At 36.9% G+C, this 12,370-nt stretch overlaps 1 protein-coding gene across 1 annotated transcript in view; it reads right to left on the reverse strand.

The window, feature by feature from the left end:
• Window positions 1–6,606: 6,606 nt before the first annotated feature.
• Window positions 6,607–12,370, reverse strand: part of ZDBF2 (zinc finger, DBF-type containing 2) — a 14,521-nt gene continuing 8,757 nt past the window's right edge. Inside the window, exon 6 of the mRNA XM_009332063.1 lies at window positions 6,607–11,936. Within this exon, the coding sequence (XP_009330338.1) occupies window positions 9,092–11,936 (2,845 nt within the window). The 3' untranslated portion in view covers window positions 6,607–9,091. The remainder of the gene's footprint in view (window positions 11,937–12,370) is intronic.

Below are 12,370 nucleotides of genomic sequence, written 5' to 3' on the forward strand. Positions count from 1 at the left end.
AAGTGCATTAAGTTTAAACATTTACTTTAAATAAAAATAAAAACCACCACAACCTTTCCCCACAGAAGCATCCACACTTAACATACAAATACCATCAGAATTCATCATTTAGAAACAAAATTTTCCTTCCTTGAAAGTACAAACCTGAGACTGTGATATAAGTGATAGTCCTCTTCACTTCTAAGTGTTAAAAACATGAAAATTAAAAATAAGAGTCAACTTGTGCTTGAATTTCACCACTTGGTCCTTTCAAATTCTCTTATAGCCTGAGCATTTTGACTTGTCAAGACATTGATAAAAGCGCAATGTAGCTCTTTAAAAAGGTGCTGAAGAAAAAGAAAGGTGAGAAAAAAAAACAACCAACAAAACAAACCCACCACAACTTAAATACTTTACATAAAATTTCCAGAGGAGTCTGAGTGACTTGCAAGCCCATGTCTTTCCCCTCCTCTTCAGATGTAATTCAAGAATTTAGTAAGGTTAATACAAACTGATGACAATGGAGCTGAAATTCATTCAGAGAAAACATACAAAAAGCAAGAACAATAAAAAACCTCACAGCTCAAACAAGCCCAAAAGTAAAAAGCCACACCAAGTTACCCCAAACACTACATTTGTAAAATATTTATTAAATCAAATTAATACTAAGCCAGTTAGAACAAAATATTGGACACAAAGTAAACCATCTTAAGTAAAAACAAACGGAGCTAAAAGCAAAGAGGAAAAAAATACCTGAAAAGAACGTATGCAAGAACTGTATAGACATGTAACAAATCTACAATTGTAGCAACCAACTACAAAGTTTTAGATTTACAGTCAGCAAATCCATATAACTTGAAATATTCAAAAAAGAACTATGGAAAAATCTTCCATTGGACAAAACCCCTTTACTCCTGTGGGATAAAAAGAAGGGAGGGTTAAGCCTGAGAAGAAGTTGGTTTAGAGGACTCATTTTGCCACAGAAGCCAGGTAAACCACAGGAAAACCAAAGCCCGCGCAGGTCCTCATTGGCACAGCTGTTTGTCACAGCCACCTTCTCCTTTACGGGCTGGGCTCCCCACTTGAAGTAAATCTCTCCTGGCACAGCTGGGCAAGGGTTTCAGTGCCAGCTATTCCCCACAGCCACCGCAGACCGTGCCAGCGCACCAGGGGACGTACAGCACAAGCAGCAGTCCAGCTGCCGGCGGGCAAACAGACTCTTCTTAGCAGCGCACAGGGAAAGGACAAGAGGTACCAAGCACAAACTGAAACACTGGAAATTCCATTTAAACACAGAAGTAAAAACCTTTTTAACTGTGAGGGTGGTCAGATGCTGGAACAGGTTGCCCAGAGAGCCTGTGGAATGCGCATGCTTGGAGATACTCAAAATCCCATGGGATGTGGCCCTTATCAGCCCGCTCCAGCTGAGCCTGCTCTGAGCAGGGGGTTGAACTAGACGGTCTCCAGAGGTGCCTGCCAACCTCGGCCCTTACTGCAGTTCTGTGAGCTTAGGGGAAATGGTGGGAAGACAAGGCTTGCCAAAATACAACTGTCAGATTTTTGTTGTTTCCCCACACACGCACTAGAATGCAAGTCTCTTACAGGAAAAAATTGGTCGAAAATGGACTTTCAACCCATTTTTTTCTGTGAATTAAAAAATTTTGGTTTCCAACATACTCTAGAGTCAAAGGAAATGAAGGAAAATAGAAGAGTTGACCCACTGGCTGCACTAGGGAGCTTGAAAAGGATGCAGTAGGCAATAAAACAAAGACTAGAGACAAGACAGGTGTGGATGCTTGGCTCCCCTTCACAGCTTCCATATGTCTATGAAGGCATAGGCAATAACTACATAATTACATAAAACTGTATTCATGATACAGCCAAATGACACTCATCACACCTTACTCTGAGAAAATAAAAATGGAGAACTCTGCATTGCAGATGAATTCTTATTTTAAAATGGAAAAGTGTGAGGAAGAAAAAAAGAAATTTGCTAAGTGTAGAAGTGAACAGTCTCTGTAAAGTTGGAAATAAAAATGTGTAAAATACAATTTCATTAGTGTGTTCTTTTTTAAGCTCTAAAAAGAAATATTGTGCTTACCAATGCATTTCACAAAAACCATTGAACAGTAACATCTAAAATAAGACTCTAGAAGATAATTCTTCATAATATTGAACACTTAAGAGTTCTTTACATCCACAAAAAATGCTCTGTGAACATTAACTAATTGTGGTAGGTGAAAATATGCTGACTTTGACTCCAACATTATCCTGACCCCAGATTCAATCAAAACTACCGTGTGTTGACAATAACTCAGGAAATGACAATTTGCTAGAACAGACTGGAAAATTAAAGTGTTAGACACATTTGGAAATCCATAAAATATCCGTTACCAAAAAGTCAGTATGTTTATTTTTAATTGTACGCAGATTGAGTCTAATGCCATTAAAACAAAAAGCACAAGTGTTTCCGTCACCATTTGGGCAACTGATTGATTCGTCATCATTAGATCAGAATTTTAACAGAGCTCCTTTCGATGTATGGAGAAATCTGCTGGTAGCCACATACCGCCTTATAACTTTTCTCTTTAGCCTTCAAAAAGAAGCACGTGCACAATCTTTGTTATCATTTTTCTCCTCTTAGCAGTAGCTGAAAGGATCAAAACAAGCAGCAGTAAAGAGAAATATTATCCGTGTATTAAGCAAATAAAAGTAACATACCAGAAGAAAGTGATGGAATCTGAGCTGAACCACTGCAGGAAGTAGATGGATTTTGACAACTGTTTGCAAAGGTTCAGACAAAACAGCGATAAATACTAAAAAAAGAACCAAAACTGAACATTCCTTGGTCTAGTTCCAAATCTGTACTACATCTTTAAGTCTTACTCCTCACTTCTACCTCCCTCTTCATCTTAAAACTTTAGTGTAATAAAAAGCAAGTCATGCACATGCATTGCATCCACAAGGGATGCGACACATATGCCGAGAACTACACCTACTCCCTTCACTGTTAATTCTTACAGCACAATCTCCAGGCCAGCAGGAGATTCCACAATCTCCAAGCGCTCTGCATGAGCTAGCAAGGGTGTGTTTTGATTCTGCAATTTGCTTGTACAATATTAATAATGACTAAGTAAACTATAATCAACATTTTCAGTTGCACCAGTACCAACATTAATACCACATGACACAGCAAATATGAAAAGCTGACCAGCTTTAGTACACTAAAGTACACTTTTACTTGAGGATATGAGAGATTTAAAAACCTGTTTACATATGCTAATATTTGGGAAGAACTGTTTTTCAGTTTTCCTTAAGGAAAGAACACTGACAAAAAAAGCGCCTGGGTTTAGAATCACTGACACTGTTAGATCACATAAGCTGTAATCGCGATCTGTGTTCATACATTTCATCAAAAACAATGCTTCTGCACTTCAGGAAAATCATTATGACTTCCAGGACCACAGAAACACAATAATTTTGTGTATCAAACCATTAATGACTCCAATGAATCCAAAGCCAACTAAAACCATGTTATTAATTTCATCATAACTCTCAAATATTCCAACTTGAACTAGACCTCCATTGTACTTGACACTCTATAAGCCTGTCATTAACTGCTTATATTTTCCATGAAAGATGCAATCACCAGACTTAAAATTTGATTACAGTACCATGTTTGTAACTAAATATTTAGATGGTTGAACAATCCTTTATATCTTTAATGAATTATTGACAGCACAGTAGTAACTTCATTCAGCCAACTACGTAATACATAGCTATCTTCAAGTATGGGTTGAAAACTGCAAAGCGTGTCCTGAAATTTTATGACATATTGAGGCCTCAGGAAAAAATATACCTATGCCTGTCAGCCATTTATTGATCCAAACTGACACATCTGTGTGCATTGCTCCTGCAAAACATCATGCTGGTTTAAAACAGGCACCATTACAAACAGCAAATAACTACTAAATTTAAAAAATAAGGTATTCTACACAGGGTATTCTATTGTTCAAGGTATTCCAGTATTCTATTTACCAGAAAAATTTCTTAAAAGTATTTTTGCACACAGCTGTGAAGACAGTTCTGCATGCACTGTATGGTCGTAATCAGGATTGATTTGGTCTATGATTACAGAGAAGCCAATCCATTCTGCATAAAATAGAAAGCTACTTAACATTATACTTCCAGCCCCTGCCCCCATTTATTAAGTGCACATTCTGAAAAAAAACCCGTTCATAAGTAAGTTCTGCAGGGATCTGGCTTGCCGTGTGGTTGGTGCTTCTTGGTTTCCTGCTGCCAAAATGCAATTAGACACCTCAAATACATCTGATGCTTTTTCAATGCCATCCTAGGATATCATTGTTTCAGTTGCCACAGGAGGGGATGAATCTTGGCTTCACTGAAGTCAACAGAAGACTTCACTGGGTCAAGATATCATACAGTTGTGAGCAGCTGTTTAAATTATGACTGGCCTTCTTCAAAGTAGTAGCTTATTCCATAGCGTTCTGTGTTCTTTTCACAACAAATTATAGCAAACAGTTTCAAGTTAAATTCCGCTTCACGAATAAAGAAACTACAAAAATGCAAAGTCAGTCTTTATTTTATTAAAACAACATTTGTTCTGCTGAAGGAATGAATAAATTCATAACTGCAAAACATAAGCAAACAAGGAACAAAACCTTTGCTTCTGGGCATGCTCAGACCGATGCTACTACAAAGTTTTCTGAAAAAGATTATCAGGAATGCTGTAGTTCATAGCAGGTAAATCATTAAAGACAAAAATTCTGGGATTTTAACTGCACTAGCAAGTGAGCTACATTTTACTTTTCCTATCTGTCCCCAAAACATCAACAGTTGAAACACTACTGTTCTATCTCAGAATAAGTATGAATTCGGATTACTCCATTCTCAGGCAGAGTTACCCTAGGTGAAAGCGAAAGGAAGACAGCTAAAGAAATCAAGAATCATCATCCCACTCCCGTTTCGCACTACTCAATGAAGTAAGCAGACTCCCAAGCACAGGAGCACATATAGCATCTTGTCCTCTACACTTCAGATCAGGACACCATGCACTTCTGTTACCTGTCACCAATTTGCTTCCAAACAGAATATCCCGTCCTGTGATCTAGCTCTTCACAACATAAAAAAAAATCCAAATGCATGACTGAGGAAAAACATGGAAACAATAAATCTGAAATTAAATGAGCTGAAGATAAAAAGAAAGAACATCCAGCAGTAGCACTGGACAAGTTTGTAATATCAATGTATTCTTACAAACTCACATTGTGTCAAATGACCACAGACAGCAGAGACAGAGAAGCAGATAAAAAATTACAGCATCAAGCAAGAGTATTGCAAAATACATGACCAATTAAGACAAGATGAAAACCACAAAAACACGTGTTCTAATTTGGGCACAAATTTAGCATGAAACTTAAACACAACTTCAGATTAAGTCATAGTCTCATCATAAATACAACTAAATGCCTCATTTTATCTGAGTCCCAGAGAGAAGCACTTTCATACTACAATTACAACATTGGATGCAAACTTGTCAGAAAGAACTAGAAAGCAAAAAACCCTATCAGAAAAGGAATGTCTAATGCTAGCATTAGACATCTAAAGTTTTGGGGACTTGCTAGTCTATGTTTGGTTAGCACCTGGCACAGTATGAGTCTGGGTGACACTCAAGGTTCACAATAGAAGTAAATAGTAAAAATCAAGCTGCTTAGAATGAGATTGTTTTAAAAGGTTGAATTAGTACTTTGGGGGAGGAGACTTTTTTTAAACTGTGAACTGTATAAAAAACCTAAGTATGAACTTGCAGAAGGTCAAAATTACACATGCATGGAAGAAGAAATGATAACATTTTTCTCAACTATTATAAAATATCCTGCATCTAACTGCTGCCAATTAGATTCAAAAGGCATGACTTTATTCCTCTTTAATCCAGTTACTTTTTCTTGCTTCTCTAGATTAAGACATGCAAACATACTGACAAACATTTTTATCCACCAATGTTAAAAAACAAAAAAAATAAAAAAACCCATCCCAAACCGACCAACCCTCCCATCAATTTCAGTGAGAAAGTATTTCAGCTCTGAAGTCTTCCATTGGTGTAGACTTCACAATCATGTTTCAAAGTTTCAGCCATGCTGCTAATGAAACAACATGCTATTCAATAATGGCAGCAGAATCTGTATCATTTCTGTAATAGGGAAGTGTTTGACTAATTCCTAAAGACCCCAGAAAACGTCTTTTCTCCTTCATGCACATGATATTTTGAGTGTCTCTGCAATTTTTTGTTTTGCACATATCTTCACCAATTCTCTTCCCAAAGCAGCTTCTACATTTACTTCTCACATCACAATCTCCCCTCTTTTTCCTAGTAGTCACTGAGCATGCACAGAAGAGGTGTCTAAACAGTCAGAAGTGAGGCATACAATAACACCCAAGCTTACAGTAAATCTTTTTTGACACTGTCAACCACAGAAACGTTTCCAGACTTGTACCCCAAATCTTTTTTTTTTTTTTTAATTGTTACTTTTCATACTTCTTGGTGTTTGTTTTTTTTTTTTTTTTAAGGAAAATATATAGCTACTTACACTTTTATTTAAATAATACACTTTTCTTTTTAAAAAAACACCCTGACAAGGGGGTCTATTATTTACAAAAAAAAGACATTACAGGCTAAAAATATTAGTCATTCTATAGTCCTCAAGATATTTTTATTACTCAAGGTTTCAAGGAAAAGTTGTGTGCTGGAGAAACACAAGCTTGCAATGAATGAGTATGGAGAACAGTATTTTTGGCTGTAAACAAATATGCAGTAGTGATCTTGAAGTACAATGTGCATTAAACCTTATTCACACACAAAACAATTCATGCTCTTCATGTGTACAATATTGCAAAAAATAAGATGGAAGAAGTTAGATAGGAAAACATTCTTGTATCATAAAAATATGTTAGAACGGGACTTATCTATAGAGTTAATTTAAAGCTTTGCTTTAAAACAAACTATTTAAAAATCTTCTTTTGCTTTATCTAAAAATTAGCCTTTCTATAAAAACCATTCCTTTAAAACTTTGCTTTAAAAAAATCAGTTTTATATTAGACAAAATATTAAATTATACAGGCACAATTAGTTAAGAGGGCTGTAAGAACTCATATTATAACCCTTCATTTTCCAGTGACTTGCCATATGGTCATAAGATTCTGTGTCTACTGACAACCATAGGAAAATTCATCCATAGAAATCAACTTTCATTTCAAAAATAAAATAAATTTAAAAAAATTTCAAAAATCTGTCAGACCATATTTGACTCGTAAAGGAACTTAGTTTCCAGCTGGCTTAAGTACATGCACATCTTTTATTTATCCTGGGAAATATGCACATACATTAGAAAAATCCCCAAAATATTTTTTGAACAATGGATTATGGTGACAGCTTTTATATTTCCTTCAGATACTGTATATTAAAGTAAAACATTTTGAAGTCCACCTTTATCTCAATCCAAACCAGCAACCCTTGACACTTCAGAAAATGAATCAAGAATGATTTTGTTTTTTCAAGGGAAAACACACAGATATCATATTCAATGGCAGAGAGAGCAGGGTCTGCTCTTTTCTATGTTTCAAAAACCTTTAAAGTAAGATAGATAATATAATATACCAAATTGCAGATTTACAAACCAGAGCCCTGATTGTGATGATGTTTAACTATATGCTTAATACAAATGAACAATTAATCTTGGATTTTAAAGCATAGAAACATCTGCAAGACTGGGGTTTATGTCTCCTAAACACATTAAATAAGCTGTCATCATAACTATTAAAAAAACCCTGAAAAAACTAAACCAAAACAATATGGTATTTTTTGCCATAAAATCACAGTAGTTAGAGCATCAGTGGCCAAACATGAATCACTATGGAATATAATTTTAATTCAACTAAATATTTTTAAACAGATATTTAAATACCTGTTTAACAGATACTTGAACTCTAATACATTTAGATGGATGCTGCTTTAGGTTTATTTAAATATTTTACTGGAAGTTTAAAAAGAAAGTTTCAACTATAGTACATAAAAATGTAACCAACAGTACACCCAATTAAAATCAAAAAAGCACAGAAACTCAAATTTAAGGTTGAAATTCTAGAACAACTCACTGCTATTTGTTTGTATTATAATTTTGCCATCCCCCCACTAAGGAATGTGAAATTCACCTATAAACTTAATCAATAAGCCATTTAAAAAGAGAAAAAAAAAAACCAAAAACCAACAACCCAACCCAAACCCTAAGCCTATATTTCTTTTGGAATTTGAGACTTCACTTTAACCACCACCATTTGAATAGTGCCCTAGAGAGACATATTTCCTTACTGGCATGGTCCATTATTGCTTGATGAGAGCCCGCAGTGACTTTTTGTACAAAATAACTGCTTTGGACATGGTTTCAGGGAAAAAAGTCAATATGAAAACATGTACAATTACATTTCATTTCAAGAAAGCACTGAACTGATCTGAATTGTATCATACTGTATTAATTTTAATGCCACTCCATAGGCAAATATATATTACGTGTTGAAGGAGGTGTGCATATACACAAACGCAAAATACATACACAGAATTCAGCCCAGATTAATGTATCTTCATTTAATTTCTAGCATAACAACTGAGCCATTTTTTGCACTTTAGAATTACGTGGAAAAATGAGAATAGGCACAATTAATTAATACAGCTTCTAATTTACCTTATTATAGTGCACTATTACGCACTGATAATACCACAAAAACAATATGATACTATTCAAGCTCATTTTTCTGACGTACAGGTGAAGTCTAGTAAATAGGATTCTAAGTGCTTTTTAACTCAAATGCACAACTTCTGCAGCTTTACACAGTAGACCAGTGCAATACATTACGTCCCCATATTCCAGGAACAAGAGCCAAGTTTACAGTTGTACTTGTTTCACATTAGACTGGCTTTGCACTTTCTGCAGCTCTAGCACTTCAACTGCTTTGTCTATGACCTCCTTTTGTTCCCTCTCCTTTTCCTCAATCTTTTTCCAGGTGCTGGCTATTAAAAATAAAAAAGCTCTTTTGGTAGCTAGCTCTCACCTGGTAGAACAAGACAGTTTCGAAGTAACGGTACAGCAGAAGTTCTTCTAGAGGGCTGGTTCACAGTGCTAGGGTGACCCCGATCTCCACTTACTTCCCAGTTCCTAACTTTGGAAGAAGCTCGCTCTGGCTTCTTGGGAAAAGATTCCGATGTGACTTTCTGCCTCTTTTCAGGAATCCCTGTGACAACTGTTGAGTTCAGAAAGGTCCTTTTGGGTTTCCTCCTCACCTTTAATTTTTTAGCATCAGGCTTTTCTTTCTTAAGGTGCTTTCCCACTGTAGTTTTCCTTGTCTGGCACCTATGGATGGAGAAAGCAGAAGATTTCTGGGCACGAGGACGAAGTTTCCTTCGCATCCCCTCTTTTTGCTGTTTTTTAGTTCTGGAATTTTGTTTGCCTGCAGTTACTCTGTTTCCTCTCCTCCCAACAGTACATCTGACAGACATAGGTGCTGCAGCCTTTTTGGAAAAAAATGGTTCTTTATTAGTGCCGTCTTTTCTCTTCCATATCACCTTTGGATTCTCCCTCTCTAACCGCTCACTCCTGATGGAGGTCAGAGGAGTTTTGGTAACTCTACTGTAAAATGGAGTTAATCTACTATCTCCTTCTACCGCAGACTGGTGAGAGTTCAAAGGTGAAATGATCAGGTGTTTAAAAGAGTTCTCAGACTGACCAGATACCAGACAATCTGTTCTTTCTGTGGAAACAGAAGATCCATCTGCCTTTTGACTTGATGCTGCATCACTCCCTTTACCTGGATCTGGCAGGAAAGATGCTGAAGATGAACTATAGAAGTCTGGCCAATTGAGTGACTTTGATGGCGTGCTTTCTCTCTGTGCATCTGCTAGTTTCCTCATGTTTGCATCAAAGTTGAGACTTCTGAAAAGCTGTCGAACATGGGAGGGCTTTTTGGCCTTTTCTCCAACTGTACTCTTTGGAGGTGTTTTCAGAATTCGATTTGTCAGTGGGTCATAATACTTAAAAGAACACTGTTTGTATTTATACCTTACAGAGTCCTTGCTATCTGTGGAGTTACGATTTTTCCTCATTTGGGGAATATCTATAGGTTTACCTTTACACTGTTTTATCTCTGGGCACGAAAGTACATACACCACTGTCTTGGGCTGTACAGGACTCATAATCTTGCTATAGGATTCTGGAAGTTTAAGGGCACATAGTCTAGTTTTCATGTTTGGAGTTTTTTCATTCTCCGGCCACACGATGCTTGCTTTCTGATCAGCTGGATCAGATTCCCTTCTAGACATTTTTCTTTTTGCTACAGGGTAGTTCAATAGACTTGTTTGGGTGCCATGGCTGACTTTAACCACCTGGCATCTTGAAGCCAGGCGCCATGTCCTTTTCCTAGGCATTTTAAGAATTTGTGGGTTGCATAGTGTATCTGAGGCTAAAGATGGGTTATCAAAATCAGAGCCACCACTTAAAGCATCATTAAATTCTGGCAATGCTTTAACCAATGCACTTTCTGTTCTATTACCCTCAACAATATTGTTCTTTTTTTCATCCTTCTGCTTTTTTTTCTTCATTCTCTTCCCTGTACAGTTGGCTGAGGATTCACTGTCAAAGTAGCAGCGAAAACGACCTTCCCTGAAATCACGCACAAGTTCTTCAATTTTTATATCATCTTCATACATTATTTGAGACCAAGTCTTTCCCACAAAAGAAGGAGGCACATGAGGCAGAGCTGGAAGAACTGGTTCTTCAGTATGAACTACAACATCCTGTTTCACTGCTTCCATTTTCTCTACTGACTCACTTTTTAAAACAGAAGAGAGCTGTGTTCCATAGTCTTTATCTTGCAAACTTATTTGGACCTCTTTTAGGAGTTCTATATCTTTTCTAGCTGCCTTGGGTAAGTCTGTTCCTGCCTGAATAGGTGCATCACAGTCAAAACTCATTTCAGAACCCTCTAAATGAGTATGGTCCAGAAGTGATGAAAAAGTTAAACAGGGATTATTCTCCCCTTTGAAAGAAATTTCTTCAGACGTAGTTCCATGGCAGTATTTCAAAATAACATCTTCAATAGTTTTATCCACTGAACTTTCATCACCTCTGTTTGTCTTCACGTTTTTGCATCTTGCTAGTTGTGGGGATGTCCCAAGATCTAGGGAGTTGCTGATACCCACAGTATCCCTGAGATGGAAATCAGACACCAAAGTTTCATCCTGAGTTTCTAAACCATCTCGTTTTGAGAGAGATTGACCTGAGGTAATACATAAAGAATGGCTGTGGCTGCACATAGGATTCTGTTGAGAAACTGAGGGGCATTTTGGGTGAACCAGTGCCGGAGCAGGATTCAAGCATGGGTTCAGTAACACATCACTGTTGCATACCTCCATTCCTGTTTTATCACATCCACTACGCGGAATCAGATTTGATGCTGCCAAATTCCTAACATTTTTTCCTGTTTTATGATTAACAGAAGAACTATGGATTAAAGGACTGACAGAAAAACGCTGAGGTACAGGGCTCACAGCTGTAAACTGGCCTTCACGGCTATGATTTGCAATTTGACCACCTTTCAGGGTATCCCATTTCTCATTGCTACAAATGCCCATAGACTGCTGGGATATTCTTATAACATGTTCCTGCCCTCTTTCTAGTTTTTGAATAAATGCTTGTGTTACAGAAGTGTTCTTTGTGCTCTCATGAGACAGGCATGGAGCAGAAGAGCATATTTCACCAATGGACTCCTGATCTTTGCTGGAAATCTCCTGATCGTCTCTGTTCCTCTTTTTCTCCATCTCTTCTGCGGACAGGCGAGCAATCCTAGCAGCCTCTGGAGTGATGGGGAGTGGCATGTCATCATAGGTTGGTCTAAAGGGGATGGGAAAAAAAGAAACACCTTATATAAATTCTGTAAATATGCTTAAGATTTTTCAAACAATAGTGTTTGGTTTTTTTAAAAAAAAGAGTAATTACCTAGAGTGCATCGCACCTAATGAACAAACTCAAGTTACCAGCTCTGCTACTTTAGCAGAGATATTCCATTTTAAAAAAGGGCAGAGGGGGAGGGGGGAACGTTCCACAAAGCTAAAGATAACAATTCGGGCATTAGTCGGTTACCCTCTTCATGCAACCACCCATTAAGAATGGCCAAATATATATTATGATCATTTTATAAATACAACAAAGCAATAAAAAGCAAAGATATTTCCTTCGTTTGAAGTTGTGAGCTTATAAAGAGGTTATTTCACTGGTAAAACTATCATTAATTAATATTGAGCTTTTGTAGAGAAATGGAACATTAT

Source organism: Pygoscelis adeliae, unplaced genomic scaffold, assembly GCF_000699105.1.
Source record: "Pygoscelis adeliae isolate BGI_AS28 unplaced genomic scaffold, ASM69910v1 Scaffold160, whole genome shotgun sequence".
Lineage (NCBI taxonomy): Eukaryota > Metazoa > Chordata > Aves > Sphenisciformes > Spheniscidae > Pygoscelis > Pygoscelis adeliae.